The following is an 18,279-nucleotide window of genomic DNA, read 5'->3' on the forward strand; positions in this document are numbered from 1 at the left end:
CTTATGGTTGGAAACTTGCTGCTGCCATGGGAACAGTGGCAAAAAATTCCAGTCACTTGAAACCTGTTTGTCCTTTGAAAAGAACTGTTTTAGCTTGTGTTAAAATGCACTATGTTTAGGGCTGGAACATGGCTCAGCAGTTTCGAGCACTGGATGCTCATCCAGAGGACTGGGGTTCAATTCCCAGCACCCACATGGCAGCTCATAACTGTCTGTAACTCCAGTTCCAGAGGATCCAACACCAATGCACATAAAATGAAGTTATATAAAAAAATGCGCTATGTTCTTTTAATTTGTGAAGCAAGTATTTCTATGAATGATTCTGTTTAATGTATCAAGTCTTAATTGTATTTTAACCAATTGTGTTTCTCAAATGGATAACCATACTCATGTAATAGTAGTGTTAAAACAACCTTCTTTTGTAATATTGCCAGTATATATGAGTGATCCATGATTTGATGATAAAAAGTTACAAGTGATTAAAGAAATGAACAAAGCTTTAAGCAGACAGAAGCATGTTGCTGGATTAGTTATAGAAGGAACTGCAGTCCTTGTTACTATGCTTGCTACTATTACTGTTGCTTCAATGCCTTTGTGTCAATCCTTCCAGACAGCAGGGTTTGTTAATCAATTGTCTATGAATGTTTCTATGACATTAGAGACTTAAGAAGATATAGATGTGAAAATGGAACATAAATTGAATGCTTTGTATGGTGTGGTACAATTTCTGGGAGATGAGCTCCAAGCCTGAAAACTAGAGTTTGAATGACATTCATTTGAAATGTCATGCTAATTATGAATAGATTTGTGTTACATCTTCTGTGTATAATGAAAGTGCTATTGGATGGGAAAGAGTTAAGGCACATCTTAAAGGAATTTGGTATGATTCTAATGAATCCTTAGATTGGTCTAAATTACATCAAGAGATTATAGACATGAAAAAGGCTAAATTGAATTTTGATGCAGTTAAAACAGCTGAAGATATTCTAGAACAATTCAAAAGGGCGATCCCTTCATGGTTATCATTTATTTCACTCTTAAGCAGTTGTTGTAGTTATTGGAGCACGTGTCTTAGTAGGCATAATCTGTTTGCTTATAATTTTCAAACTGATTTTGAATTTGTTATGGAGATTGGGCTCAGAACTCCACGGAGTGAAACTCCGCACATCCCTCTGACTTGACACCAGAGGCTGGTAGCCAAAGATGGGTAAGTTTTCTTTGCCTCCTTTCAACCTAAGACAGGACGTGAGTGATGGAATTCATGCTCCTATCACTGGTAAGATCGTAGCGTGGTAAGGAAAAACCTAAGACAGGCACAGTCACCTGAGCGACTCAGTGGAGTCTTAAAATAAAAAAGGAGGAATTGTGGGAGCCCACAACTGACTCAGTTTCCCAGTTTGAATCTGAAGTCTATTCTGAGTCAATAGTTTAAGCTTCTGTGCTCCAGGGCTGTGAGAAAGTCCTGATTAGCCAGCAGAGCCTCCTTGAAGGGCTGTGAGAAAGTCCTAGTTAGCCCACAGGAAGGAACACACTATCTATCTAGACACAGGCTGCTGATGCCAGCCAGAGGTACATCAAGATAGAAAATGAAACTGCCTGTTCCTTGACGCAAGGCAGGATAGACAATGGTTGAATGCCTGTGCTGTGCATTCTACCTCTGTCCTTCAAAACTGTACAGCTGGCTGTGAAATAAACTTAGGGCTGTCCAGCACTGACCGGCAGACCTCTCGACTCTTCTGTCTTCTTCATTGTCTCTTCAATCTGCATGCCTCTACCCAGCTGCCCAGCTGACTGTCGGCAGGCTCAGACAGAAATGCTGGAAATTGAACCAAGGAAACCTCCATATACCAGGCAACTGCTCTACCACTGAGGTGTATGCCCAGCCCATGTCACTATTACTGAATCTGAATGATAGTCAGAGTTTGGTTCATTCATTTCATTTAAGAATATGTGAGAAGAGCTTAAACAATATTAAGAATACATTACAAATAAAAAATAAGTATACTAACATTTATATACTATTAACATTTATATAACATATTAACATATATATATATATACTAACATTTAACATTACAATAAAGATTATATTTTAATTTACCTTTTTATTCAGTCTCTGGTTTTCTTTTTCAATTTTTAGGATTTTGGAAGTGCTGCCTTCTGCAGAGTCCATAGTACTCCGAAGCTCTTCTACAGTTTTTGTCAAACTTTGGTTTTCCATCTCCAACTTTAATAACTTACTGGATGTCAACTCATTTACCTCATGGCCCAAGGATTTCTGTGGTGCTGTAATAATGAAAAATATGTCACTGGTAAAACTATTTTTACTTTTTAATATTAAGAGTACCTATTTTTAATGTATCATGACACTTGATCTTTAACTTTATAAAAAATTAAATTATCTAAGATAGACACTATTAAACTAAATGAAACAAAGTCTTGAGCTTCTAACATACACAATTTAGCCTAAAGAGACTATAGAATTCTAATTCCATGAGAAATTACTTGGTAATGGCATGTCAATGAATCTTGGGTTAGTCTATGAATTACAGCTACTGCTCTGCAATCTTACAAGATCACCTTGACTCAAATAAGAAATATAAGGCATATTATAAATTTTTGGAGCAACTTCAAATATTAAAAGGCAGCTAAAGAAGAATCCTTATAAACGGTTTGAAGATCATATAATACATACTGCTCATATTCTAAATAAAGGTGTTAATGCTCAGCTTAGGAGCAAAGACCATCACCATCTGCTCTATTTGTCATGGTAAAGCATCTTTAAAAAATTTTAATTTATGTATGTATTAGTGCTCTGCCTGTTTATATGCCTGCATGCCATAAGAGGGCACCAGATCCCATTATAGATGGTTGTGAGCCACCATGTGGGTGCTGGGAATTGAATTCAGGAATTCTGGAAGAGCAGCCAGTGCTTTTAATCTCTGAGCCCTCTCTCCAGGCCCATCATTCTTGAACAACATCACTGTCAATTCAACCTGGATTAGATATTTTAACAAGAACAAAATAAGCTCATTTGGTATAATAAAAACTTTCCAATAGCAGTATCCATGGTATATTCAAATTATATATAACGATTTGATCTAGAAAATAGCTAAGTTTTATAATTTTCCATTATCATCACTGAAGAATATAAAAATTTGAGAATTATGAAAATTATTTGTTACTTCTTATTATTATTTTGTTTTTGTTTTTCAAGACACAGTTTGTCTTAAAAAGTTGTATCCCTGGTTGTCCTATGACATGTTCTGTAGACCAGGCTGGACTTGAACTCAGAAATTCACCTGCCTCTGCCTCCCAATTGTTGGGATTAAAGGTATGAGCCACGACCACCTGGCTTATTTATGTTAATATTAAATGTATATTTTCACATAATTTATTTTGTTTTCATGTTAATACAGACATACTTATTTTTAACTGACAAGTAAAATTTACATTTAGAGAATATATGATGTTCTAACAGATACATACACACCTGTGGAATAGCTAAATAAGATTATGAAAGATATATATTAGTTTAAGTATTTTTTGTGGTTAAAAAAATTAAATTTTACTCTATTAGCAATACTCAAGCATACAAATAAATGATTGTTATTAACTATAACCACTGATGCACAAAAGACTTCATGAACTTATTCCTATTTGAAATCTTGTGTCCTTTGTCTAACAGCTAATTTATTAGCCTCCATTAACAACCAGACTTTTAAAGATTCCACAAGATCATGTAGTATTTATCTTTTCACATGGTTCATTACATATAACATATATCCTTCAAGTTCATCCATGTTCTATCAAGTGATACTATTACTTTTACTTTTTAACAGTTTAACAATACTTATAGTACATATATTCTGCAATATTAGATAGCACATATCTGTGTGTATATGTATCTCACATTTTCTTTATTCATCTATTGATAGACACATTAATTCAGTAACCCGGGTGACTGTGAATACTGTTGGAATGAACATGAAAGTGCAGGTATCTTTCACAAACTTTCTGAATTTTGGCTATGCATGCTCCCAGGAGTGGGATTGCTGGATCACACATTATTTTTGTTTGTTTGTTTTGGTTTTTTTTTTTTTTGAAACCTGTTTTCCACATTAGCTATACCAATTTACACTGCAATAAAGAGTGTGCATTAAGTTCCTCTTCTCCACAACCTGCCAACACCAGTGTAATGACTAATTTTCATTTTGGTTATATTTGGAATCACCAAGGAGATACAGTTCTGGGTGTAGTTAAGGGTGAGGAGGAATGTGAGTGGTACCATCTTATTGGCTGGGGTCACAGGTTGAATCAAAAGGGAAGAGGAGAAAGGGAGCTGAGCACCAGGGTTATTCTCCCTTTCCTTCCAGACTGTGTATACAATGTCACTGTCTATCTCATGCTCCTGCATTGTGATTTCTTTGCAGGATGGACTGTACCCTTTTAAAGTCTGAGTGCAAACAACCCTGTCCTTCAGCTGTTCCATCAGATGGTCTGTCACGGCAGAAGAGTGATGTAGGTGCCTATCTTCCGTGTTTATAAATAGCCAGTTTAACAGTAGGGAGTACAGACAGACTGTGGGCTTTTCATCTCTATGATGATTAATTAATGCACTCAACATTTTTTATGTACTGTCATTTTTAAGAATGGCATTCAAGATTGTCCTCTGTCCTCTATATGTAGGTAAGCACACATATACAGGCTTTTTAATAGCAGAAATCTTATGTCTGAGCTGCTTTCTTTTAACTCAATTTACAGAACTGCAATAAAAGTTACAAATACTTTAAGTAAAACATTTCTATGAGTTTACTACTTATTATGTAGCCAGTACACAGGACACTAGAAGTTTATTATTAGGTTCTCAAGTATAAAATCAGAAAAACTTAATAGGTAATACATAGGATGAAGCATTTATCTGTATAAGTAATTATAAGCACTAGACTAGAAATTCTTTCAGAGTTTTTATCTACCTGATAAATATGTCTTCAACCCTTAGACACTAGAAGTTTATTATTAGGTTCTCAAGTATAAAATCAGAAAAACTTAATAGGTAATACATAGGATGAAGCATTTATCTGTATAAGTAATTATAAGCACTAGACTAGAAATTCTTTCAGAGTTTTTATCTACCTGATAAATATGTCTTCAACCCTTAGTATAGTGTGTTACATTTGGTAAATATTTAATAAATATTTGTTCAAGAACTCCAGGTAAATAATCTAATACGGTGTCATTTATGAATTATGGAACTAATCAAATTTTAATAAATTTATCTGGCTATAATTAACTAAATGTGTTAATAGCATTAACATACCCAATGCAAACAACTATAATAAATTTAATTTTTAATAAAGGGTCTAGCAAAAAAAAAAGAGGCACAAGTACGAATTTGTTTTCTAGTTTTTTTAAGACAGGGTCTGACTATGTAGACCAAATTCAGAAATCTGCCTGCCTCTACCTAGTTAGTCCTGGGAAAAAGGTATATGCCACCACATCCAGCAACAAGTTACTAATTTATCTAGTAGTCTTTCATTGTCTCCAGCAATGAATCAGCTGGCAGGTATGATCTTGAAATGGTTTTTAATTTATTTATTTACATTTATTAGGAAAACAGCCATAGCTGTGAAGATCCTTAACTTTCTTCTGGGTTTTTAGATTCACCTTTAAAATCTTCTTACTAGGGTTTTGAATTACTATATGTGTTCGTCTGTATTCAAAGAACATACTGACCAGATAAAATAACTTCTTTGTTTTATTTACTGGATGACTACAGTTCTCAAAAGAAACCAATATATTAGTGTTCCAGCTCTTGTGATAGTAACTTAAAATACTGCCTCGCTAACATCTAACCCTGTTAATGAATTCACAAAACTCAGGTTTTGCTTTAGACCAATCAAGACTGCACAACTATATACTTTTAAAAAGCTAAACATTGTCTACTGTATAATAATTTAATATACATACTAAATAAAGCTATCATAGAATTATTTGATACAATTTTAAACAGAAAAGGGTAGGAGATTCAGGTTTTTAAAAAGCCCCTTCTCCCAGAACAAATAAAATTGGGTTTTAAGCTGTAGAAAAGTAAAAATCAGCCGGGCGGTGGTGGCACACGCCTTTAATCCCAGCACTCGGGAGGCAGAGCCAGGCGGATCTCTGTGAGTTCGAGGCCAGCCTGGGCTACCAAGTGAGTTCCAGGAAAGGCGCAAAGCTACGCAGAGAAACCCTGTCTCGAAAAAACAAAAAAAAAAAAAACAAAAAAAAAAAAACAAAAAAAAGAAAAGAAAAGAAAAGTAAAAACCAGACCTAAAAGAGTAAAAACAAGATGTTACTTTGTGAGACAGAGTTTTTGGAGATAACTGGTAGTCTTGTATGATCTTTAGCTAGGGAAATAAAGAATTGCAACAATATATCCAGAAATATAAATAAAACTTCATTTATTAATCTACTTAATGAAACAAAATTGAGACTACCTTCAGCAAGTTCACTAGTTCTGGATATTTGTTCTAGTTCCCAGCCAAGATGTAATGACTCATCCATACTTTGTTTCTGTGCCATTTCCAAAGTCATATTTTCTTCCATTAATTCTTCAATCTTCTTTCTATCCATATCTCGTTCCTATTCAATTACACAGAGTAGAGAAAGAAACCTAATAGTGTAATTTCCATCCATTCTTCATTAATTTTTACACATTTTAAACTGAATATGTTTTTAGTTCCTTAAATTTTTCACATTGAAGGCAATACTTAGTTATAATCACCACTGATCATTACTGATCAGGTACTTGACATCCTTTCTAAATGATCTTTAAAACTTAGTTCTTTGAGAATTTTATACACATTTGGACTGCCTTCACTCCCCCTCTTTCAACTCCTAAATCTCCTCCCTCTTAACCACTTGCCCAAGACTGCCCCCCACCCCTTTAACCCCAATGAGTCCAATGTGTGCTGCCTATATATTCTTGGATATGTGGCCTTTTAAAATAATCTTTAGGGACAGAATGAAAAAATTCCTTCACACTCGGTATATTATTTTAGTCATCTAACAAAATTCTGGCCACGGCTGAATTTTACCTGACAGCTATAAAAGTTCTTCATTTTGCCGGGCGGTGGTGGCGCACGCCTTTAATCCCAGCACTCGGGAGGCAGAGCCAGGCGGATCTCTGTGAGTTCGAGGCCAGCCTGGGCTACCAAGTGAGTTCCAGGAAAGGTGCAAAACTACACAGAGAAACCCTGTCTCGAAAAACAAACAAACAAACAAACAAACAAAAAAGTTCTTCATTTTAAAAGACAAGCTTATAAAATAAATTTAATGTTTTTGAAAGACAAAAATTAATAAGGAATATCCATCTATAATTAAAACAGAAAATGTTACTGTATATTTATTTTATTTAATGGTGGAATATCTTAAGTTATGTAGCTATCTTGTCTATGTTTAAAGCTTTATTAAGGGCTCTACCCATCTTTGTCATTATAGAGAATTTAGCTGAATCATAGAATTCTTCCTCAGGAGCCAGGAAAACTGATCAATCCCATAAAACTTACCATTTCCATATCATGCAATTTAGCCTTTAGTTGTAAATTCTCTTTTTCTAGTTCATGTAATTTGTCAGAACGAGCTCGTGTTCCTTCTAGTTGGTCTTCCAACATGGTTTTTGTTTCTAATAAAACTTGATTATCTTCTTTTAATTCCTATAAGTATTTCAAATAGGCTTTTAGAAATGATTTTGAAATGTGCTAATATCTGTTTTTTAAATCTATAGAATATAAAAATTCATCAATGCAAATAAACACATTAAGCAATTCTTATCAATACTTTCATGTAAGAGTAAACCTACCTAGCAGTATACTGTTCATCTTTATTTTTTTGCTTCACCCACTTTCTAACTCCCTGCCCCAGAATTAAATATATTATGCATTCAAAAATACTTAAGCCTTTAGAATGAATACTACTACTGTCATTTCACAGGGAATAGATGGAATTTATTAAATGCCTTAGTCACAGGGTCAAGAGATAAAGTATAACTAGTCTCCATACATCTAAAAGACAAAGCTCTATAGAATTAACACTTATTTGAACTGAAATAGACAAGATTTTACCTCTACTGAGGAATAACTTGAAAGTGACTCATTTTAGGTCTTTACAATAAAAAAAAAATAAGATCAAAACTCACATAAATGATAAAACAAGACTCTGTCAACTTAATTTATTATTATTTTGAGACAGTCTTCCTAAATAGCCATCAAACGCAGCCTGTCTAGGAACATGTGACCCTTTTTGCCTCTACCTCTCATTTGTGTTGGGATTATAAGCCTACATGAGCTGCTGTAATCTTTCAGATTCCCATTTTCTTTCTTGAGACAGGGTCTCACTTATGTAGCCTGGCTAGCCTAAAACTCACAAAATTCGCCTGCCTTTGCTTCTAGAGTGCCAGAATTAAGGGTGTGTACCACTATACCTTCTCAAAAATTTCTTGTCTGAGAGCTGGAACATAGAGCCTTGTGCATGTGTGGCAAGATCTCCAACCCTGATCTCTAACTTCTCAGTTCTCATGATGTCAAATCAATAATTTGAGGAAATTCTTTTTATACAATTTGGTGGTGGTGGCCGTGTCAGAGCAGCTGCAGTCAGCAATGGAGCTTATGGAGTACAGCTATGACGGGTGCACCCTGGAAAGGCCAAGCTCCAGGGGTTTGTCTCCAGAACGCCCCTTGCTTCTGCTGTGCCTTCTCCTGCTTGCTGCTCTCCTGATCCTACTGTATTTGGCATGGTGTGATTACTATGTGAAAGGATCCCACTGTATCAAGTATAGCGTGTGAGTGTTTCATGAGAAAATCCCACTCTTCACTGGGCAATTTATGTGCAGGTCATAATGAAGATGATTTTTATAAAGCAATGACAGTTGGATCAATGATTTAAAGATACAGATGGTTAGTACAGTTAGTAAAGATGATTAGGGAATGGTTTAGGTTATTCTGCTAATTGCTCCAATAAAAGATACAAGAAAGATAAAAATAAGGCTGGAAGTCACCTTCCTTTTTGCTAGATGTGAGACTTGCCAAGGATGGAAAAAAGAACAAGGAAGTTTCATGCATTATAGATCCATGAATTCTGCCTGCATGTGGAAAAAAATGATCAAAGAAAGCAATTATGTCCCTAAACCCAAAGTTAAGTCTTGAGTTCCGTGGTCATGTAACTTACAGAATTAATCACAAGTTTCAGTGTGCACCTTGAAAAAACAAAGTTGTGAAAGGAAATTAAATGACCCTATTATAAGTAAAGAAAAACAGATGGTTAGTTATAACACTTGAGTAAAGTTTTGTAGAACAGAATAAGGATAAGAATTTGCAACACTGAAACTGCAAACAGCTGTCTACCAGTACAAAAGAACTGGTGGAAATATACCTGATTTGCTTAGAACTCTGTGAATCAATAATAAAGGAATCACTGCCTTGGGGTGAAGATGGTATGCTGAGAGAAGTAATACAAAGGAAAATGTTTAACTACATTCTAAGAAAAACTTGTAAAATGATTTCTTCCTGTGTAAAGATTTTAACTTGTTTTTGGAAAATATGTAACTTGTGGCTGTGAGGTGATTTCCTTCTTGTGTAGAGATTTTTGTCTGAGGTGATATAAAAGGTTGAAGAGAACAATAAAGAGAGAAGAACTAAGTTTTGCCCCCTCAGATAAGTCTCCTGTGTTTGTGCAGTCACCAATTCCACATCTCTCCAGTTTCTCTGACCTGCTGGAGCTGGACTCTGGCAATGTGGAAACATGTATTCACAATTTTATCTTGCTAAATAATATGTCTGTTGTTTATAAAGTCTAGAGAAAATACATTGTTCTACTGGGTTTTGAGACAGGATTTCACCATGTATTCCAGAATAGTTTCAAACAGTGATCTTTCCACCTGAGCATCTTGAGCTGGGGTTACAGGTGTGTACTATCATGCTTTAAGACTGCAATATCTATGAAGATCCCTTAGTATTAGCACACATGTACAACAGATATAATATAGATGCACATATTATATGCTTGTATATATGTATTGTGTATTTTATCTTAGAATCTTGCAGTTTCATTTATTAGTAAAATTCAGGCTAAATGTTCTATTTTTTCATGTTGAAATTACATGTCTTATTTGTATGTGTGTGGGTGCATCTACAGCACCCACACGGAGCTCAGAGGATAATTTGCAATGGTTGGTTGGTTCTCACTTTCCATCATATAGACCCTGGGATCAAACTCTGGTCCTGAGGCGTAAGTCTTTAATCCACTGAGCCACCTGGCCTACCCCTTCATGTTTTTATTTCTTGATTCCATATATTCTTTTTTTTTCTCATCCTCATACTGAAATGTAACAAAATCTCCTATGTTTACTGTAAGCAAGAATGTTAATAGAAACGAGGAAAGGATGTAAGGGCTATCAAAGTCAGACAAAAAAAGTGTTTTTTTCCTAATTCATTTGCATATACATAGCCTTCACTGATCTCAATATCCTAATAAAACAAAAATCAGAAAAATATTTTCCTTTCTTTCTGGGAGCAAGTTTGAGATTAATAGAGGTAAGTATTTTATTTTGATGGTAAGAGGTGGTCTTCAAAAGCCTCCCATGGTTACAATGATAAAAACTAGGTGGTGCAGGGTGTGTGTGTGTGTGTGTGTGTGTGTGTGTGTGTGTGTGTGTATGTGTGTGTGATAGTACTCCAAAGAATTCAATAAGATTTATGATATGTGAAGATGCCTTTGTAAAAATTGTCCATCTATTTAAAATAAGTAACTCAAAGAACTTAATGCTACCTCTAGATTCAATTCCTCTTGTTCATAAAATGCAATCTTTGAAAATCTTAACACTTTAAAAAAAAGCATGAATAAATATGCAACATACCTCAACTCTTGCCTTATAAAATTCAATGTCATGAAGTCTCTCTTTGTATCTGCTGAGTTCACTTTCAAGCTTATCCACTCGGACTGCCTTCTCTCGAAGTGCATCCAATTCATCTCGGTACATTCGAGCAGATCGAGCATCTGACAGCAAATTCATGTTCTAAATAGAAATATAAATAATGCTTTCAATATGAACTTTGCCCTTTAAACTATTCTTTGTTCAAACAGCTTCATTAATTTAACAAAAAGTAATAAATTATTTATATTTAAGAGGAAATTGTATTGTATATAAATAATAATTGTTCCTTAAAAATGAGGACACACTAAGCCTTTTCCTTAAACCAATTATAAGAGGTTTTAAATATATGTTTATACACAAATTTTTACATAGTGTTCTCTATTAGCAATGTTTTTGAAAAAGGAATTGTAAATTAAGTTAACCTCTACTTAACACAAAATTTACAATTAAATTTAAGGTTAAAAGTTAACTTTAGGGATGTCTAAGAGCTGTTAAGAACACTGCCTGCTCTTCCAGAGAACCTTGTTCAATTCCTACCACCAACATAGTGGGTTAACAACCCTGTAAGTCCAGTCCCAGAGGATCTGTCACCTTCTGGCCTCTAGGGGCACTGCACTCATGTGGTACTTAGACATACATGCAGGCAAAATACCCACACAAAATTAGTAATTTTTAAGAGTGTAACTTTAAAACACAAGATGATAAACATATAGAAAATCTAAGTGATATAACTAAAGGAAATTACTACTTTAGAAAAATATTTTTATCCACAGATGTAATTTACTAAAATTTAGCTGATATTTTTAAAATGCTTCTAAATAAACTAGCATTTAACTATTAAAATCCAATTTTTTAAGAAGTTCTGCAATCATTTAGAACAGAAGTCCTAAAAAATACAAAGCAATTCTGTGGACTTCTGAAACATTCCTAGGAAATGTATAAGGTCAAAACTATTTTCATAACAAACAGACATTATTTCTTTTCACTCTTATTCTCTTTGTTCTCTCATGATGCCACTGGCCTGCGATAGTTCACAGGTTTTTGTAACTACAGTTATTTCGTGTGTACATGCAGAGGTTAAAGGACAGCTGGCAGAAGCATCTTCTCTCCTTCCCACAGGTCCTAGGGACTGAACTTAGCTTATCAGGCTTGGCAGTCAGGGCCTTTCCCACTGAACTACACCTCGGTGGCCCATGTCATAACCGACTAGGAGTCTTTTATGTCAGGCATAAAGAGACTTGCAAAAATAAAAATAGTATTATTCTTCCCTCTATTAGTCTTATTTGTTTTAGAGGACCACTCCTTTGGAGTTAAAACAATCAGGTGCGCGCACACACCCACCCCTGTTATCAAGAGGTGGAATAAGAGCCAGAGCACATAAAAAATACCACTTCCTGGCTCATTCAGCTAGGACAGCCTCAGTTTATGATCTTGCATATAGTTTTTGACATTCAAAATAGCAGGCTAACGTAGGTAAGAGAAAGACATCACTGTGTTGCCTTACTCCAATCCTTGGTATTTATGGCTTGGATACTCAAATGAAAAACACAAGAAAACAGTGACTTAAAAAAAGTGAATTCTTTAAAAACAACATCAACACAATAAAACCTCTTGTTGTTACTAGTTTTTAAGATTAACAAATTTAATTATATAAAATAATGGATTTTACTATGACATTTTAGTTTTTGTTTGTTTGTTTTTGAGACAAGGTTTCTTTGTGTAACAGCCCTGGCTGTCCTGGAACTTGCTCTACAGACCAGGGTGGCCTCGAACTCACAGAGATCCACCTGCCTCTGCCTCCTAAGTCCTGGGAATAAAGGCACGCGTCACCAATGCCAGGCATGCTATGACACTTTAATACACGCATATAATTTGACCACATTCACCAGCCTCTTTTATTCTTATGAACACTATTCTGTCCCCTTTTTCTCTAACAATCCCTTAGAAAAAAATCTTAATACCCATGGTTCAAGAGGAAAAAAACCCAAAAGACTAATAAAAAAAACCATTTTATTATATATAACCTAATATAATCACTATGGTAGGGCAGAAAATTCTCAACAGAAGAAACTCAAATGGCTGAGAAACACTTAAATGTTCAACATCCTTAATCATTTGGAAATTCAAATCAAAAGGACTCTGAGATTCCATCTTACACCTGTCAGAACGGCTGAGAGAAACAACACAAGGGACAGTCATGCTGCTGAGGCTGTGGAGTAAAGGGAACACTCCTCCACTGCTGGGGAGTGCAAACTTGTACAGCTACTGAAAGCTATGGGAGTCCAGCTCCTCAACAGCCTTCACCCAGAGATGCTACTAGTGGCAAATCAATCTGAGGGATACTCTAATTAATCTGTTTATGAAACTCTTTAGTCCATACACTCTATTCTTCTGAGTCAGTTCCCTCTCCTCACAGCTTCATTCTGCTCTCAAGCCTAGCTTTCTTGCCCAATTTCTCTCTACATTTATCTATTGTCCCCTCTATGTTCTATCTTAATTCTCTCATCTTAGTTCTGCCCCATGCAGGTTCTCATCCATCTAGTTTTTTCCCATATCAGCTCCTCTCCCATCTTGTTCTTCTCCATCTGGCTCTTCCTCATCTTTCATCTCGTTCCTCTAGTCCTCTCTTCTAGCCCTTCAATCTAGTTCTTCCCCATCTAGCTTGTTCCTCTCCAGTTCTTACCCGTCTAGTTCTTCCATTCTCTTTTCTCTTCTCTGTCTAGTCCTCCCAAGTCTCTGAGGTTTACAGTTATATACCCATGCAATAGCAATGCTCTGGTTAAAGCAAGGTCACCAGGCTTGAATTCCCTCAGGGTCAAAAGACGAGGCAATAAGATCCACACAAAAGAGCAGTGATTGCCAGCCGTCATCTGCAACCCAAAAGGTAAGTGACTAAAAATGGGGAACAGAATCAACTGAGGGTTAAATTTGGTTAATATCTGAGCAAGGGGGATTTTATGCGCTCAACTATATTCTTAGAAGTGGTTTAAAGTGTTAGGAGTTTATCAGTGATGAGTGAAAATAAAACTGCCTTATTTTCCTTTGGCCCATATCTGTCCACACTATCTTGGCTGCTGCTTTCTGGCAGGGTGGGGGAGTGTATTCCTTGGCTGGGCAGCCTGATTCAGCTTGATGTACCTGTAAGTAGAAATTCTTTAGGTCTGAGTTAATAGTTAAAGGTAGATCTAAAATTAGAGATAAGACTTTGGAAGGGGAGAAAGTTAAGCTTAATTAGCACATCCACCAGGCTTTCTCAAACAGATAGTCTAGATGCTTAAGTCTGTTCTTAGAGAGTACAGAAGTATCTCTAATAAGATACTTTTGTCTATCCAGGAATGGTCCTGACTGGATGCTGCTAATGATAATAAATACAGGGAGGCTTGAACTGGGGTTCTGGCTATGTACAGCTGTCAGCACAGAAGGCTATCTAAATATTCCATTAGTAGAGGGGAAATGGTGCCCAATAAATGATGGAAAAGCTACAATAGCACATGATAAATTCATAGGAGGAAATGGCTGATAATCAAAAGCCAAATATCACCAAGGCTCTTTAAGCCTCGGCTTGACCTCTGGAAGGTCCTTGGCTTCTTCCAGGTATTAGCTTTATCATAATCAGCTGAAATCCTACTTCATGTTATTGCATCTTGCAGCATGCTGCCACTATGGAAGTAAGTGTGGTATTTCCTCAGAAATATGGGTATTGATTCACCTCAAGACCCAGCTATACCACTCCTGGGCATATACTACAGGGACACTCACTCAACTATGTACATAGCAGCTTTATTCATAATTGCCAGAGCTGGAAACAATCTAGATGACCCTCAAGGAAGAATGGATGAAGAAAATGTGGTACAGTTACACAACATACTCAGCTGTTAAAAACAAAGACATCTCATGAAATTTACTGGCAAATGGATGGAACTAGAAAAAAATCAAGTGAAGTAACCCAGACCCAGAAAGACAAACATGGTTATGTACTCACTCAAAGTAGCTGTAAAGTAAAGGATAACCATGCTACAACCCATAGACCCAGAGAGGCTAAATAACAAGGAGGACTCTAGGGGGGAATGTATGGGATCTCCCTGGCAAGGGGAAATAGAATCGATTTCACAGGTGGACTGAGGGCAGGTGTGGGTGGGAATAGGAAGGATTAGACACAGGGCACAGGTGGGAGGGTGGAGGAAGAGAATAGTGGGAGAGACAACTGGAATTGGGGGGCATTTGGGGAGGCATTGTGGAAACCTAGTGCAATGAAAAATGTCCTGGAATCTACAAGGTTGACTAGCGAAGACTCCTACTAATGGGGGATATGGAGCCTGAATTAACCATCTTCTGTAACGAGGCAAGGCTTCCATGGAGGGACTAGGACATTAGCCCAGCCACAAAACCTTTCACCTACAATTTGTCCTGCCTGCAAGATGTGCTGGGGTAATGGTGGCACAGAAATTATGGGAGTGGCCACCCAATGACTGGTCCAGGCTGAGACCCATGCTATGAGAGGGAGTCCACGCCTGACATTGCCTGGATGGGAGGGTATCAGAGGCCGGATAGCCCAAAGACCTAGGATAAAACCAAACATGACTGTCCCCCCTCCCAAAAAGTCAATGGAATGATTCCTAATGACATTCTGCTATACTCATAGACTGGAGCCTCACCCGATTTTCATCAGAGAGGCATCATCCAGCATTTGATGGGAGTAGAAACAGAGAGATCCGGAGCCAAACATTAGGTGGAGCTCAGGGAACCCCATGGAAGAGGGCGGGAAAGGATTGCAGCAGCCAGAGGGATCAAGGACACCACGAGAACACGGCCCACAGAACCAACTAAGCAGGGCTCATGGGGGCTCACAGAGACTGATGCAACAAACACCGAGTCGACATGGGTCTGAGCTAGGTCCTCTGCATATATGTTCTGGTTGTGTAGCCTGAGATTCATGTGGGACTCCTACCGTGGGAGTGGGAGGTGTCTGACTCTTTGCCTGTTCTTGGGAGCCTTTCTTCCTACTGAGTTGTCTCATTCAGTCTTGACGTGAGGGTATGTGCTTAGCCTTATTGTACTCTGTTATGCCATCTTCAGTTGATATGCCTAGGAGGACTGCTCTTTTCTGAAGGGGAACAGAGGAGAAGTGGATTTGGGGGAGAGGGACAGTGTAGGAGAGGGACTAGGAGGAGTGGAGGGAGGGGAAACCATGTTTGGGATGTAATATATGGGAGAATAAATAAAAATAAAACATTTTGGTGTTTATATAACCTAATATAATCACATGGGAGACTACATACAGACCCATAACAGCTCAGTTCAGTATACAGAGGTGCTTGGGTAAAACAGTGATAAAGGACAAATACATAAAAAAGAGGAACTTAGAACTGCCCCAGTCCAAAAGGGCTACTTTGAATCTCAGAGAAATTTGAATAGTAGGGACAAAAGACCTTGATTTCCAACTTTGGCTCTGCATGTTGATAAAGGCAATAAAAAGTCATCTGACTTTATACAAATATATGAGGTAACTGGGGCTTAAAGTATTGAGGTCATGGTTATAAATTACAATGAGACAAATCAATTTCCAATTATTTCAGCTACAATATAATAAAACTAGATAACACACCTCTTGTTGTAGCCTCTTCAATTCCATTTCTATTTGTTCAAGTTCTTGTTTACAGTCCAATAACTGCTCAGTCTTTTCTTCCCTTAAATGCAAAAAGATATTTATTAAAGAATAAGCATACTACTTCCAGAATCTGTGATCATCACAACATTAATACATGTAAGTGATTATTTCTTAACTAACTGAGGGCTGCAGATGGGTCAGCAGTTAAGAGTACTTGCTGAGCTTGCAGAGGACCCAGGGTTCAGTACCCAGCACCAACTTGTTGACTCTGAACTATCTGTAATTATAGTTCCAAGGAATCCACTGACACCTTCTTGCCCCTGCAGGTACCAGGTACACATTTTGTACATATACATGTTTGAAGAGAAGCACTCATACACATAAAATAAAAGTACGCAAAACATTGCTGGACAAGATGGCACCCACCTCTAATCCCAGCACTAAGGAGGCAGAGGCCAGCAGACCTCCATGAATTTGAGGCCAGTCTGGTCTATGCAGCAAGTTCCAGGGCTATACAGTAATATGCTGCTGCAGAACAAAAACCTAACTAAATGGAGTATTATCTATAACCAGAACACTTGGAGGAAATAAAAGCAAGAAAAAGATACTATGAATATATGACTAGATGTTATGAAACTTCCACCAATGATGTTAAAAGACCAATGTAATAACTAACGTCCTTATAGTTTATTACATTCTTTCTCTCTATCTCTTCATCTGTCCTACCGTAACTCTCTCTCCAACTCTGCATAATCAACAATTAAGCATGAATGATTTTTTATATAATACTGTGCATGAGGAATTCCTCATAAAGGAACTCCAAACTATTTTCTACATTTACAATGGCCTAAAGGAAACCATACACTTACTATTTGCCATACATATTGCTTAACACATTGTTATATACATACATAAACATACATAGATGTACACATATATATTGACACCAGGTCTCACTGTGTAATGCTGGCTACCCAGGAACTCACTATGTAGACTAGGCTGACCTCACAAAAATCCATGTCTCTAACTCTAGAGTGTTAAAATTAAAGGCATGCACTACCACGCTCAGCAATATATCTCAATTTTTTATTAATTTTTGAACTGCTTTATCTCTTATTTTTCTATAATTTTCCATCAGAGTTAATCTTCTCAAAGAAAGCCCGTATTTAACTATTTTCTGCCTTCTGTTGTCTAGTAATAAAAGGCACTGTATAAAGTAGCTTACTTTTATACATCCTCATGTTTCTCCCTGTGTTCAAAAACCACAAAATTGGCCGGGCGGTGGTGGCGCACGCCTTTAATCCCAGCACTCGGGAGGCAGAGCCAGGCGGATCTCTGTGAGTTCGAGGCCAGCCTGGTCTCCAAAGCGAGTTCCAGGAAAGGCGCAAAGCTACACAGAGAAACCCTGTCTCGAAAAACAAAAAAAAAAAAAAAAAAAAAAAAAAAAAAAAAAAAAAAAACCACAAAATTTTAAATAATAAAGATATTCCCTTTGATAAAAGAAATGTAATTTGCTAAGTTTCAGTTTTCCATATAGTAATGTTTTATTTAGAAGAGTCACTATAAAAATCATGTATTATATGCCTGCACATATTTCTAAAAGGAAAATATAGTCTTTAAGGTTCTTGATATCTACTGTCAAACTGCCCTGTTAAAAGAATATTAACATCCTGCTACTTAAATTTCTTATTTGTAAATTATTAGCTCCTATCTTTCCCCCCATTTATTCATTTGCTGAAGGAGGGAGGTTAAGTGTCAT

The 18,279-nt window shown here is 36.7% G+C and overlaps 1 protein-coding gene across 7 annotated transcripts in view; it reads right to left on the minus strand.

The window, feature by feature from the left end:
- Ccdc88a (coiled-coil domain containing 88A) overlaps positions 1–18,279 on the minus strand; it is a 166,424-nt gene that overhangs the window by 69,295 nt on the left and 78,850 nt on the right. For all 7 annotated transcript variants that reach the window (XR_008217402.1, XM_052734606.1, XM_052734605.1 and 4 more), the window contains exons 9-13: positions 16,518–16,599; positions 10,895–11,053; positions 7,551–7,697; positions 6,480–6,624; positions 2,102–2,286 (exon numbers count right to left, since the gene is read on the minus strand). Coding sequence is in view for 6 of the 7 variants with exons in the window: in XM_052734606.1 (XP_052590566.1) it covers positions 2,102–2,286; positions 6,480–6,624; positions 7,551–7,697; positions 10,895–11,053; positions 16,518–16,599 (718 nt within the window). In the remaining variant the exon portion in view is untranslated. The remainder of the gene's footprint in view (positions 1–2,101; positions 2,287–6,479; positions 6,625–7,550; positions 7,698–10,894; positions 11,054–16,517; positions 16,600–18,279) is intronic.

This window comes from Peromyscus californicus, unplaced genomic scaffold (genome assembly GCF_007827085.1).
Source record: "Peromyscus californicus insignis strain IS unplaced genomic scaffold, ASM782708v3 Scaffold_13__1_contigs__length_99412109, whole genome shotgun sequence".
In the NCBI taxonomy this organism is placed as follows: Eukaryota; Metazoa; Chordata; class Mammalia; order Rodentia; family Cricetidae; genus Peromyscus; species Peromyscus californicus.